The 13,907-nt window shown below is 42.9% G+C and overlaps 1 protein-coding gene across 1 annotated transcript; it reads right to left on the reverse strand.

Annotated features, from left to right (window-relative positions):
- Positions 1–4,054: 4,054 nt before the first annotated feature.
- Positions 4,055–5,008, reverse strand: LOC132835222 (probable G-protein coupled receptor 139). Its single transcript, XM_060854586.1, has one exon. The coding sequence runs from the start codon at positions 5,006–5,008 to the stop codon at positions 4,055–4,057; it is 954 nt and encodes a 317-aa protein (XP_060710569.1).
- Positions 5,009–13,907: the final 8,899 nt, after the last annotated feature.

The following is a 13,907-nucleotide window of genomic DNA, read 5'->3' on the forward strand; positions in this document are numbered from 1 at the left end:
CTCCCAACGCCAGGGACCCGGGTTTGATCCCTGCCTCAGGTGACTGCCTGTGTGAAGTTTTCACATTCTCCCCGTGTCTGTATGGGTGTGTGCTGGTTTCCAGCCACAATCCGAAGATGGTCAGGTGAATTGGCCATGCTAAATTGCTCATAGCATTAGGGTAAATATAGGGTAGGAGAATGGGTCGGTGTGGACTTGTTGGGCTGAAGGGCCTGTTTCAATACTGTAGGGAACCCAATCTAATCAGAGTTCCATTGTGAGAATTTTGGACGTTCAAGTTAAACAAGCTCAATTTATTCAAAACATAATCGCATGCAGCAATAAAGGAAGGCGAGGTGGGGTTCACTGCAGGGATTTGATGCTTTATTTCAATTTACAGCACTTTTTAACAACATCAAAATTACCAAAGGCTAAGAATATAATCTTTGTATTAGAACTGACTTCATAATCATATCTGTCTAAGTTTGTAACTGCATAGACTTTCAGCCTTTTCCTAAGTCAGACTATGTATTACCTGAATGTGTAAGGATACCTCACTACCTCATCTTTTACATACTGCTACAAGTGAACTGTAAAAACAAGCAAATATTGATAAAGTTTCTCGTTCACTGAGGGACTTGGAACATTTAATCAAGAGACATGGAGGTGCAGGGAACATTTCTGTTCAGTTTTTCAGACAAGAAATGCTTCAGTGAAGTTGATCAGCTGGTGATGTTGCTGTTGGAGAAGAGATAAAGAGGAGATTTGACAGAGGTGCTCAAACTCATGGGATGCCTGGTCACATTGTGAAATGAGACATTGTTCCCATTGATCAAAGGATGAAGGACTTGGGTGGGTGGGTGGGAGGGGGCCGGGTAGGACTGATCGACGATGACTGGTCAAAGTGGCAAAGGAGACATGACTTCCCGTTTCAGGACCCTAATTTTCCCCTGTCTTAAAGAAATATTTGCAAATTTGGAGGAGCAAGATTCAATCATAGTATTCATAAGAGTATCGTCTGTATTGTCAAGAGGAAACTAACTCTAGGGTATAGGGAAAATGCAGAAGAGTCAGACTAGGTGAGTGATTCATGCAGAGACCTGCCATTACATCTGAAAGGCCTCTCCCTCTTTCTATGGTGTTTCAGTTCTGGGAGAGTCAAGGTTCATCTTTGAGTCCTGCAGCCAGAGTGAATTCCAAAGCATTCCTGCAGGTTGGTCAAAAGGAGCAAGGGCCATATACCACTAACAATCAAAAAGGAACTGGTCATTCTCACTGAGCTCGCGTTTGCAAAAACTTGCAACTTACTGCCCGGCATTAAATGTGCTTCTGGAATTCTGAGTGTGAAGAATTATCCGGACAACCCAGACTGTTTTCAGAGAGTTATAGAGTCATAGAGATGAACAGCACACCCTTTGGTCCAACTCGTCCATGCTGACCAGATATCCCAGCCTAATCTAGTCCCATTTGCCAGCACTTGGTCCATATCTCTCTAAACTCTTCCTATTCATATTCCCATCCAGACACCTTTTAAATGTTGCAATTGTGTCACCACCACTTCATCTGGGAGCTCATTCCATACATGTACCACCCTCCATATATGATTCTTTTTTATTCTTGATATCTTTATTTACCTGTTGTTCCATAATCCTACCGGCCTCACCCTTCACTCTAACAGGAATTCTGAACACAACTTATCACACCTTTGAACACTTCCCACTTTGCAGGTGTCCCTTTAGCTGCAAGAAGTCTACTCCAACCAGCTTTTGAAAGTGTTTGTCTCACACCATTACAATTTACCTTACTCCAATTAAAATCTTTAACGTCTATGGAAGGATTGTATTCTTTCCACAAGTATATTAAAACTAATAGAGTTATGATCACTAGACCCATAGTGTTCTCCAACTATTACCTCAGTCCCTTGCCCTCCATAATTACCTAAAACAAGGTCAAGTTTTGTTCCTTCTGTAGCAGGAACATTTACATATTGATAAAGAAAATTTTCTTGAATATATATAACAAATTCTTCACCATCCAAATCATTAATTCTCTGGTAATCCCAGTTAAAGTTTTCAAAATTAAAATCACCTAGTATTACAATCTTATTATTCTTATATCTAAGATGTCTCTGCATTATTGTTCCTCAATTTCCCACTGACCATTGGGAGGCCTATAGCACAATCCCCGCTTGCCTTTCTTATTTCTAATTCAGACCCATATATTTTCACTAGACAATTCTTTTAGAAACATCTTCTCTAGTTACAACAGTAATGCTTTCCTTAATCAAAAATACCACACGCTTTCTATCTTTCTTATAGCATCTGAAACTTAGAATATTCAGCCCTGTCCATCCCTCAGCCCAGTAATAGCAATGACATCCTAATCCCATGGTGCCAACCATGTCCTGAGTTCATCCACCTACCTGTAAAACCTCTCGCCAATATGTATTAATGAACTGGATCTCGGTCTGCTGGGGTCAGTTTGAAAGTTTGCAGATAGTATAATACTTGGAAGAATTGTAAATTGGGAAGGGGACAGTGTGAAACTCCAAAAGGACATTGACATGTTGATAGGTCGCTGGTTGACAGCTGAGGTTCAATGCAAAGGAGTGTGAGTCTTGGTTGGAAGAATGCTAAAGGCAATATAAAATAACAGGTACAGTTCTAAATGGGGGAGAGATGGGGCTGCCTGGTAGGAAGGTGTTAGCTATGAGGAGAGGTTGAGTAGGTTAGGTTTGTTTTCCTCAGAAAAAAAGGAGATTGACGGGGGATCTAATTGAGGTTTAGAACATCTGTTGGGCGGCACGGTGGCACAGTGGTTAGCACTGCTGCCTCACAGCGCCTGAGACCCGGGTTCAATTCCCGACTCAGGCGACTGACTGTGTGGAGTTTGCACGTTCTCCCCGTGTCTGCGTGGGTTTCCTCCGGGTGCTCCGGTTTCCTCCCACAGTCCAAAGATGTGCGGTTCAGGTGAATTGGCCATGCTAAATTGCCCGTAGTGTTAGGTAAGGGGTAAATGTAGGGGTATGGGTGGGTTGCGCTTCGGCGGGTCGGTGTGGACTTGTTGGGCCGAAGGGCCTGTTTCCACACTGTAAGTCTAATCTAATCTAATCTAATCATGAAGGGTATAGACAGGGTGGACAGAGACAAGCTTTTTCCCCAGGGTGAAGGATTCAGTAACGAGAGGTCACGCTTTCATGATGAGAGGTGGGAAGTTTAAGGGGGATACTCGCGGCAAGTACTTCACACAGAGGGTGGTGGGTATTTGGAACACATTTCCAGCAGAGGTGGTAGAGGCAGGCACAGTAGATTCATTTAAGATGGGTCTGTACAGATGCATGTGTAGGTGGGGAGCAGAGGGATACAGATGCTTAGGAATTGCACGACAGGTTTAGACAGTAGATTTGGATCAGCTCAGGCTTGGAGGGCTGAAGGACCTGTTGCTGGGCTGTCAATTTTCTTTGTTTCTAGGAGCAGCGGGACATGTGCATATGCATACACAGATCATTGAAGATGGTCGGAGTGAGCAGGAGAGAGTAGTTAACAAAATGTACCAGTCTCTACAGCTTTATTAAAAGGGGATTAGAGTACAAGAGCACGGAGATGATGCTTTAACTGGTGTTCAACTTTGTTAGACCTCAGCTGGTGTATTGTGGACAGTTTGGGTTCAGTTGCAAAGATCTTGTTGCAGAATACAGCTGTGATTAGACCTATTTCCACGGATGTAGTCAATCAGTGAGTGGTATAGAAATCGATCTGTCTTAATTTATAGAATACTATTCTCCAACAAGATATGATTCAGAACACTTGCCAGATTATTTGCAGTTGCAGTTATCTAGATTTATAAGCAAGTTAATACTCACAAGTCACTTTAATGCTTAAAAAGTACACAATTTGTCAAAGTATTTCTCAATTCACAGGAGCACCAATTCAAAAGGAAAATCCAATATCAATCAGGTCAATTTGCTTCTGAATTTGCACTCTTCCAAATTGTTCTGATGAGCACAGGAACGAAAGTTATTCCTTTTCATGAGTACACAAGTTCTGTACCGTTCAATACCTGGGTGTCCTCAGTTTTATTTAAGCAATTTCAGAATTGGCATAAACGGAATGCTTACAACCTTTTTCACCTCCTCTCTGAATTTCACCTGAGTTACAACATAAATGCATGTGTTTGTACAAGAACTGGACAGTTGAAACAGATAACCAATCTGCTGCAGAATATAACCAGGGTCATTCGGACCTGTGTAGTAATAAGTACTTGTAATTCGGTAATACAAGAAATTAATCACATAGGGCATCCACAGAGCGATGAAGCTGCCCGATATGGCAAAGAGTAAAATCATGGACTTCCTTCGGTTCTCCGTTTCTGGATCCACCTGATCCCCTCCTTGCTTGGACAACAATCCTTTCCGTACTCTGTTGGCCTGTAAAATGTGTTGGACTGTCAGAGCGTTGAAAAGTAAAATAGAAATAACAGGCAACACAGGGGTTAGGAGCCGATGTACCCAATCATATGCAATCCACATAGGCAATGTGTAAAATATGGGTTTTAACTGGCACTGCCATGGGATGTTGTCAATGATGTAGGCAGGTTGCAAAGTGAAAACCCAGGGGATATTCTTCAGACAGAACAGTAGACACAGCATTGCAATCACCGAAGCTGCTGTCTTTGCAGTGCAATACCTTGCTTTCAGTTTCTGGTGACAGATCGCTATGAACCGATCAAGAGTGAAAGTGACAGTTAGCCAAACCGATGTGTCCCTTGCCATACAGATCAGGACAATAATGCAGCTGCACACAGGGGTGATTTTCAGTGAAGAATCTGGGAAGTAAAAGGAAAGTGTGCGTTTCAGGATCACTTCTGTAATCACCACCATTAGATCCGCAGCTGCTATGGCTACCAGGTAGAGTGTGATGCATTTCGAGAGACCGCATTTTCCCTGAGGTAAAATCCAGATCGTCACCAAGTTCACTGCAAGGTGCAATAAAATACAAGTGATAAAACTGTCAGCTAAAGCAAGGTCCATAGCATATTATATTTCAGTGGATCCTCTCCAAATTGATTTTCTCTCTAGTCTCCTGCATTTACACTGTTTGAATAAATGCAAAGCCAACTGATTTGTAGAATTGTGTTCAGGACAGTAACATTATCAGCAACTCTCACCCATAACTACATTTGAATGTTAGGGACTGGATTTGGTTTACTTTAAAGTAAAAACCCAGCCATAGGTGAGAAACTAAGTGAGAAAATGTTTTCCATGCTTATTCCTGGCAGTAGACATTTTGCCTTGAGCTGGAGAGCAAAAACTGGAAGATCCCACCAGCCAGTTGGTCTTGTCTTATTTGGATGATGGCAAATCAAATGCAACAACAGCGTATCAGACAGTCACTGATATGAGGTCCACCCTTTATTTAATCTGGTAGTTACAGAGCAAAGTACATTAGTTGACCAAATATGGAAGTGTGAGCTCATGTTAGTAATAGTGACCAGGAAAGTGTTAGCTTACCATAAAGCTAATTTGGTTCACTAATGCACCATGGGAAAAGTAATGGACTAAATTTTTACTTTATTCCTTCACAGGATATGGGCATCACTGGCCAGGCCAACATTTATTGCTGGGGGAGTCAGTTCAGAGTCAACCACATATTGGGTGCAGTCTGGAATCATGTATAGGCCAGACCAGGTGAAAACAGCAGATTTTCTTCCTTAAAGAGTCTTGGAGACCCAGGTTGATCTTTGCAAGATTTGGCCGTGGTTCCCAGTTTTATTGAACTGAAATGTCACCACCGGCCAGGGTGGGATTTGAAACCATATTCCCTGAACATTAACCGAATTAATCATCCGATTGACACAACCACTACACTACATCCAGCCCATTACTAAAACTGATCCCTAATGAAGGGTTTATGCAAGAAACGCCAACTCTCTGGCTCCTCAGATGCTGCCTGACCTGCTGTGTTTTTCCAAGACCACACTTTTCGGCTTTGATTCTAGTTATGTCTAGATTGTTCAGATTCACCAAATCATATTTGGTTCTTCGTTGCTCTATGAATAATCCAGTAAGATTCAAATTTGTACAACATCTCAGAGGAAGGTCTGCCATAGCCTCAAGAATAATGGATGGACAATAAATTCATCCAATACCAGAGATACACACATCATCACAAGTTATTAATGGCAACTAGCAGGTTAGATAGGGAGCTACTGTTGCAGTTGGGAGGAATTTTACACTTTTCAAACAGAGCCTGACATTTCAGGAATTAAGTTGGAAAAGGCTCAGACACAGAAAGGGGCTGACAATAAGAAATGACGTGACATGAATTTTAAATTTCACATTTTGAGTAGTTTCACACAACTTTAAAGACGAGGAGGGGAGCTGTGCATGCAGTCATTACCTCAATCAACATCAGAAGGACAACCATCATTGAATCCTGTATGGTGAAAAGTTTGTATACCAGAGGCAGACATCCAGGTCCCTGACAGCTCTGTATAAAAGCAGCTCTCCCTCTCCCATTTCCTGGCAGATTGCATTCACTGTTCTTTTCCTTTAGGTGCACATGCAGGGGAGACACGTTCTTCCCCCCCCCTGGGAAAATGGAATCTCTCCGAACTGTCACAAAAGGTTTGGTTTTTATATTCTTTTTACATGGGGATTCTGTTATTTGGATGTTCCAGTCACAGATAGTACATGTGCTACCATTCATCCAATCACGATCAAGTTCCATCCATGACATTTGAATGGTAAATGAGCACCAGGGCAGAGAGGAGGGGAGGTAAACCAAGGGCCAGCTGCTCGATCTTTTATCTTATTTTGACAGGACGTCTAATTTTTACTTACTAGAACATCCTATCCTATGCCCTGGTGCAGTGGCCTTACATCTTTAGGTGGTACATCTTCCTCTTCCTGCTGGAAAAGGAACCATTTCAAGGAATCATAAAATCCTTACAGTGTGTGGAAACAGGCTATTTAACCCATCGAGTCCACACCACCCCTCTGAAGAACCAGCCCCGAAACTCTGCATTTCCCATGGCTAACCCACCTAGCCTGGACATCTGTGGGCAATTTACCATGGTCAATCTACCTAACCTGTACATCCCTGAACTGTGGGAGGAAACCAGAGCACCCATTGAAAACCCACGCAGGCACAGGGAGAACGTGCAAACTCCACACAGTCGCCCAAAGGGTGGAATCGATCTCAGGTCCCTGGGGCTGTGAGGTCGCAGCGCTAACCACTGAGTCACTGTGTCACCCTTTTATTCAGTATGAATCAGAAATCCATTATTATCACCTTTTCTCTATTCAATTACATTGGTCTCCTTCAATGGTCATCCCTGCTCCCAATGGGAGCAGCCTCCCTTCATCTATACTGTCTGCACAGCTTATGGCTTTGAATGCTTCCATCAGACTTTATCAGCATACCCTACTCTGACGACTCCTCAATGACATTTTGGAGTTTCATACTCACCTCCTTGCAGTTCTTTCAGGTTTTGCGTAACTCAACCTTTCCAACCTCTGCACATGACTGAAGTTGTTCAAGCTGGAACTGTTCTGGTAATATTTGGCTGCAATGCACAAATTCCTTCCACAGCGCCTTCATCTCCTACATTGTACCTCTACATCTTTCTTAAAATCTGACCCTTGGATGGATTGCAGCAGGTAAGGCTGGAACCAATATTTTACAAAGCCTTTACCTTCTCACTTTGTGTCTATTCTTAAACTCCAGGATCCATTGATTTTCTTCAATGCTTTTTTTTTGTCTTTTTGGTGACCTTCAATATTCTTTTAAAAATGATTTCATGGGATGTGGGTCTCGCTGACTGGTCCTGCATTTGTCGCCGGTCCCTGGTTTCCCCTTGAGAAGCTGGTGGGGAGCTGTCTTCTGAAACTGCTGCAGTTCACGTGCTGTCAGTCAACTCACTCTCTCATTGAAGACATTGCTCATCATCTCAGTTCCTAAATGGTTTACCGCGTATCCTTATACTTTGACTCCAGGTTCCAGACTCTCTGGATATCAATAACGTCCTTCCTGTATCTATCCTGTCTAGCCATAGAGTCATAGAGCCATCCAGCACAGAAACAGACCCTTCTGTCCAACTAGTCCACGCTGACCATTATCCCAAACTGAACTAATATCACCTGCCTATGCTTGGCCCATATCACTCCAAACATTTACGATTTGTGTACTCTTTCCTATCCTAAGTGTCTTTTAAGCATTGTAACTGTACCCAAATCCGTCACTTCCTCCGGAAGTTCCTTCCACACACCAACCACTTTCTGTGCAAAATAAGTTGCCTCTCATGATGTTTTAAAACTTTCTCCTCTCACCTTAAAGATATGGCCCCTCGTCTTCAAATACCCCATCCTAGGGAAAAACTACCTGCTATTCACCTCATATACACCCTTCATTATTTTATAAACCTCTATAAGGTCACATCTCAACCTCCTACACACCAGTGAAAAGCCTCAGCCCCTCCAGCCTCTCCTTATTTTTTTTTTAAAGATATTTTTATTAGAAATTTAATATTTTGACAGATTTACAAAAATAAACAGAACTTTCAAGCACAAACATTAATATAAAAATAGATCTTAAATATATAATCATCAAAATTCAAAGGAATGATACTAAAGAAGAAAGAAAAACAATGAAACTCAGTTAACTACTAATCTAATCCACAATTATCCAGAGTGTATAGTTGAGTCACTTACATCCTTCAAACAAGAGAAAATGTTCTCTAATACACTCATAACAGTATAATAAAAAGGAAACTATTTCCAAACAATAAGAACAAAAAAAAAATAAAACATGTTTGAATGGAGATCCTCCCCCTTGTTCTCAGGGGGCCTTACTTCCTTTCTAAAGGTCCACCATATCCTCTCCCAAACAATGTCCCACCCTTGACCCGGGCGCTCCTTAATAGGATTTAGATATAATACCGAGCTAGAGTTAACAGTGAGCGCCGCACCCCCACCCCTCCCCACCCATACCTGAGTATATCTGATAGCATCAATGCCACGTACAAACACACATAACTATAAAATTACAACTCCAACAAATTACAGTTAAGTATAATAACATAAAATAGCAAGGGAAAACAACCCTGCTCCCAGAAGCAAAAGTAAAGTAGAGTAAAGTATCCACTTCTCCCCACGGAGTGTGGAAGAGGCAAGCCAACATAAATTGTCTCTTACGATTTATTTAAACGAGTCTAAAAGTTCCTTAGCCTCTTCTGGTGATCTAAAATTATACTCGGATCCTTCGTGGGTAAAGCATAACGTCGCTGGGTAGCGTAAGGTGTATTGAATATTTAAGTTCCTTAGACATTTCTTCACCTCATCAAACGCCTTCCTCCTTCGTGCCAAAGCCGGGGAGAAGTCCTGAAATAACATAATCTTGGATCCTTCATGGATCATAGCTTTAGGATCCTTTCCAAGATTTCTGGAGACATCCAGGAGTATCTGCCTCTCCCTATAACTCTGCAGCCGGAACAGGACCGGGCGTGGGCGCTGGTTTGGGCCAGATCCGTGTACTGCGACCCGGTAGGCCCACTCCACCCTTACCCGGTCAGTTTCAGCCCCCAGGTTTAAAAGCTGGGGCAGCCATCGCTCCAGAAATACTGCTAACTGTCCCTTCTCTTCTTGTTCAGGGAGGCCCAGAAGACGGATATTCTTTCTCCGATTTCTATTATCCAGGTCATCCATGTAAATTTCAAAGGCCCGGACTCTCTGCTCCAGAGCTCGCACCTGTTCTGCAGCGGTTTGTGCTGCAGCCTCGGAGGTCGTGGCCTTTAGCTCCGCCCCCTTCACTCGGCCCTGTAATTCCTCGATAGCCTGGCTGTGCTTTTGTAGCTTTTCTTCGAATGAGTTCCATCTCTGTCTGGATTCTGCGATGAAATTGACGAGTGTCGTTTCCAGCCTGGCAATCATCTCTTCAAGGCCTGTTTTTACATCAGCTGCAGCCGGAGGAGGAGAGGAGGGTGGGGGAGGGGTCTTTGTTTTCTGAGAGCTGCGGGATCCCTTTGGTTTACTCATTATCCACTTAATATTAAACTGCTTAAATATAATAGTAAGCAGCTAATTAAGGTTAGAAAATTTTTTTGGGTGGTTTGGTAAGTGTGGTGGGGGTGAGTAACTCACTTTACCCAGGTTTTGGGAAGAGCACTGTAAACTCAGACTTGCTGAGTCGCCGCCATCTTGGATCTCCCCCCAGCCTCTCCTTATAACTCAAACCCTGGTAAATCTCTTCTGAGCTCTCTCCAGCTTAATAATATCTTTCCTGTAACAGGGTAACAAGAGCTGGACAGAATACTCCAGAAGAGGTCTCACCAACATCCTGTACATCGTCAACATAACGTCCCAACTCCTATATTCAAAGGACTGAGTAATGGAGGGAAGCATGCTAAACACCTCCTTAACCACCTCATCTGTGTGTGGTGCAAACTTCAGAGAATCATTTATCTGAACCCCTCTGTCCCTCTGTTTGACAACATCGCCCAATGCTCTACTTTTAATTGTATAAGTCTTGGCCTTGTTTGTTTGTTAGAATTGTGCAGGATTCAATAAAATCCATGCACATTCTTCTGCACTCTCGTGAATATAATCCCAACTTACATAACTTCTCCTCCACCTGCCATCTCATTTTAACTGCCCTTGGAAATGGCTGAGAAAGTTTAAAGGGTAACAGGGGTTAGCTTTTCCAGTGATGCCCCAACCCATGAATGAGTGGAGATAGAACTATGACCTGATGTGATGCTCTAGGTCCTTAGTATCGAAGCAGCCCTTCCATGCTGTTGTTACCTACACTGTCCAATTCAAGCCCATTGTCCCTCTGGATAGTGCCAGGGCTGGGTGTTGCCAGGGTCTTTTATTTCACCAGATACCTCTTCCATCTCAACCAAGTGCCACATTATCATAAAACTTGCTTCGGAAGTAAGAGGATGTGGTTTGTCTGGAACATGCAACCCCCAAACTCTCATTAACATTGTCATTAAGATACCAAAGTATGATACAATCATTGCAGAGTGATCACAGAAGCAGAAGTAGGCCATTCGGCCCTTCAAGCCGGCTCCATCATTCAATATGATCATCCAACTGAATACTGTCCTCCCACTTCCCTTTCGACCTCTGGCAAACATTCAATGTTTTGGACTCAACTGCTTTCTGTGGCAGAGTGAACACTCTCTGAGTAAAGACATTTCTCCTCATACAGTTAACATGAAGGTGCTCAAAGTGCACATTTTATCCTTCACTCATTGGCAAGTTTCTCTCACATGACCCAAGTTTACAAACTTGGTGAGACAACACAAATTGAGATTCTTTCGAGATTTGCTGAATCACTGGATTTAAAGTCCAGAGTGCTCACCATTTGTGCAGTAGACTTTAGAACATAGAACATAGAACATTACAGCGCAGTACAGACCCTTTGGCCTTCAATATTGCACCGAGCTGTGGAACCAATCTGAAGCCCATCTATCCTACGCTATTCCATTCTCATCTAGATATTTATCCAATTACCATTTAAATGCCCTTAAACTTGTTGAGTCTACTACTGTTGCAGGCAGTGTGTTCTACACCCCTACTACTCTCTGAGTCAGTAAACTACCTCTGACATCTGTCCCATATCTATCACTCCTCAATTTAAAGCGATGCCACCTCATGCTAGCCATCACCATTTGAGGAAAAAGACTCTCACTGTCCACCCTGTCTAATACTCTGATTAAGTCACCTCTCAACCTTTTTCTCTCTAACAAAAACAGCCTCACGTCCTTCAGCCTTTCCTCATAAGACCTTCCCTCCATACCAGGCAAGATCCTGGTAAATGTCCTCTGAACCCTTTCCAAAGCTTCCATATCTTTCCTTTAATGCGGTGACCAGAGCTGTATGCAACACTCCAAGTGCAGCCACCCCAGAGTTTTGTACAGCTGCAATATGACCTCATGGCTCCAAAACTCAATCTCTCTACTAATAAAAGTTAGTACACCATATGTCTTCTTAACAACACTGTCAACCTGAGTGGCAACTTACAGGGATCTATGTACATGGATACTGCGATCTCACTGTTCATCGACACTACCAAGAATCTTACCATTAGCCCAGTATTCTGCATTCCTGTTACTCCTTTCAAAGTGAATCACCTCGCACTTTTCCACATTAAACTCCATTTGCCACCTCTCAGCCCAGCTCTGCAGCTTATCTATGTCCCAATTTGTTTACAAACAGTTGCAAGGGAAAAACACCACAAATCTGAACTTAAACATGGTGTCGCAGAGAGACAAAGGCAATGCAGGTAACCCCAGATTCAATTATTTGGTAAATTCTGATGAGCACTCACCAGGAACTCCAACAGCAGCCAGGAAAGGGTAATAAAAAGCATAGATCACGTCAATAAATGTTTCGTACATGCTTCAAAAAAAATCACAACATCTGTCTCTGCCAGAGTCATGGACAGTAGTAAGTTGCTGATTCAAGACAGAACATTTAATACTGCAGGAGTTCCCTAGCTGGGTAATTAAGCTGCTTGTATACTGTTTGCAGGGAGCAGCATCAAGAGATTATCTAAGTCTCCATGGACTGGATTTCCAAATGACTAATGTATCATCAGCCATTACTTCTCTCTGTTGTATATTTATTGCATCTTTCAATAAGATTTCCTCTCAATCTTTTAAACTACAAGCAAGGCATTCAATAAGATTCCCCACAGTAGGCTATTATACAAAATGCGGAGGAATGGGAGTGTGGGAGACATAGCAGTTTGGATCAGTAATTGGCTTGCTGAAAGAAAAGAGGGTTGTAGTTGATAGAACATGCTCATCTTGGTGTCCAGTTACTAGCAGCATATCACAAGGGTCGATGTTGGGTCCACTGCTGTTCGTCATTTTTATAAATGACCTGGTGGGTTAGTAAATTTGCGGATGACACTAAGCTCGGTGGAGTCGTGGATAGTGATGATGGATGTAGTAGGTTGTAGAGAGACATAGATAGGATGCAGAGCTGGGCTGAGAGGTTGCAAATGGAGTTTAATGTGGACAAGTGTGAGGTGTTACACTTTGGACCGAGTAATCGGAATGCAAATTATTGGACTAATGGTAAGATTCTTGGGAGTGCAGATGAGCAGAAAGATCTCGGTGTCCATGTACACAGATCCCTGAAAATTGCCACCCAGATTGACAGGGTTGTTAAGAAGGCATACAGTGTTTTGGCCTTTATTAATAGAGGGATTGAGTTCTGGAACCAGGAGGTAATGTTGCAGCTGTACAAAGCTCTGGTACGGCCACACTTGGAGTATTGTGTACAGATCTGGTCACCACATTATAAGAAGGATGTGGAAGCTTTGGAAAGGGTGCAGAGGAGATTTTCTAGGATGTTGCCTTGTATGGAAGGAATGTCTTACGAGGAAAGGCTGACGGTCTTGAGGCTGTTTTCGTTAGAGAGAAGAAGGTTGAGAGGTGACTTAATAGAGACATACAAGATAATCAGAGGGTTAGATAGGGTGGACAGGGACAGCCTTTTTCCAAGTATGGGAACAGCAAACACGAGAGGACACAACTTTAAAGTGAGGGGAGATAGAAATAAGACAGATGTCAGAGGTAGTTTCTTTACTCAGAGAGTAGTAAGGTTATGGAATGCTTTGCCTGCAACAGTAATAGATTCTTCAAGTTTAAGGGCATTTAAGTCGTCATTGGACAGGCATATGGACGTACATGGAAGAGTGCAGGTGGGATGGACTTCAGATTAGTATGACAGGGCGGCGCAACATCGAGGGCCGAAGGGCCTGTACTGCACTGGACTATTCTATGTTCTATGCACAATGAGTAGCAAAACCAGGAAGGCAGATTATTTTCTGACTGGTGATAGGTTGGGAAAGGACAGTGGGACCTGGGTGTTGTTTACACCAGTGGCTGAAATGTGGCATTGTAGGGCAGCAGGC

This window comes from Hemiscyllium ocellatum, chromosome 44 (assembly GCF_020745735.1).
Source record: "Hemiscyllium ocellatum isolate sHemOce1 chromosome 44, sHemOce1.pat.X.cur, whole genome shotgun sequence".
Lineage (NCBI taxonomy): Eukaryota > Metazoa > Chordata > Chondrichthyes > Orectolobiformes > Hemiscylliidae > Hemiscyllium > Hemiscyllium ocellatum.

Bases quoted from the DNA above. Each gene is read 5' to 3' on its own strand.
- LOC132835222 (XM_060854586.1), bottom strand. From the start codon at position 5,008: ATGGACCTTGCTTTAGCTGACAGTTTTATCACTTGTATTTTATTGCAC.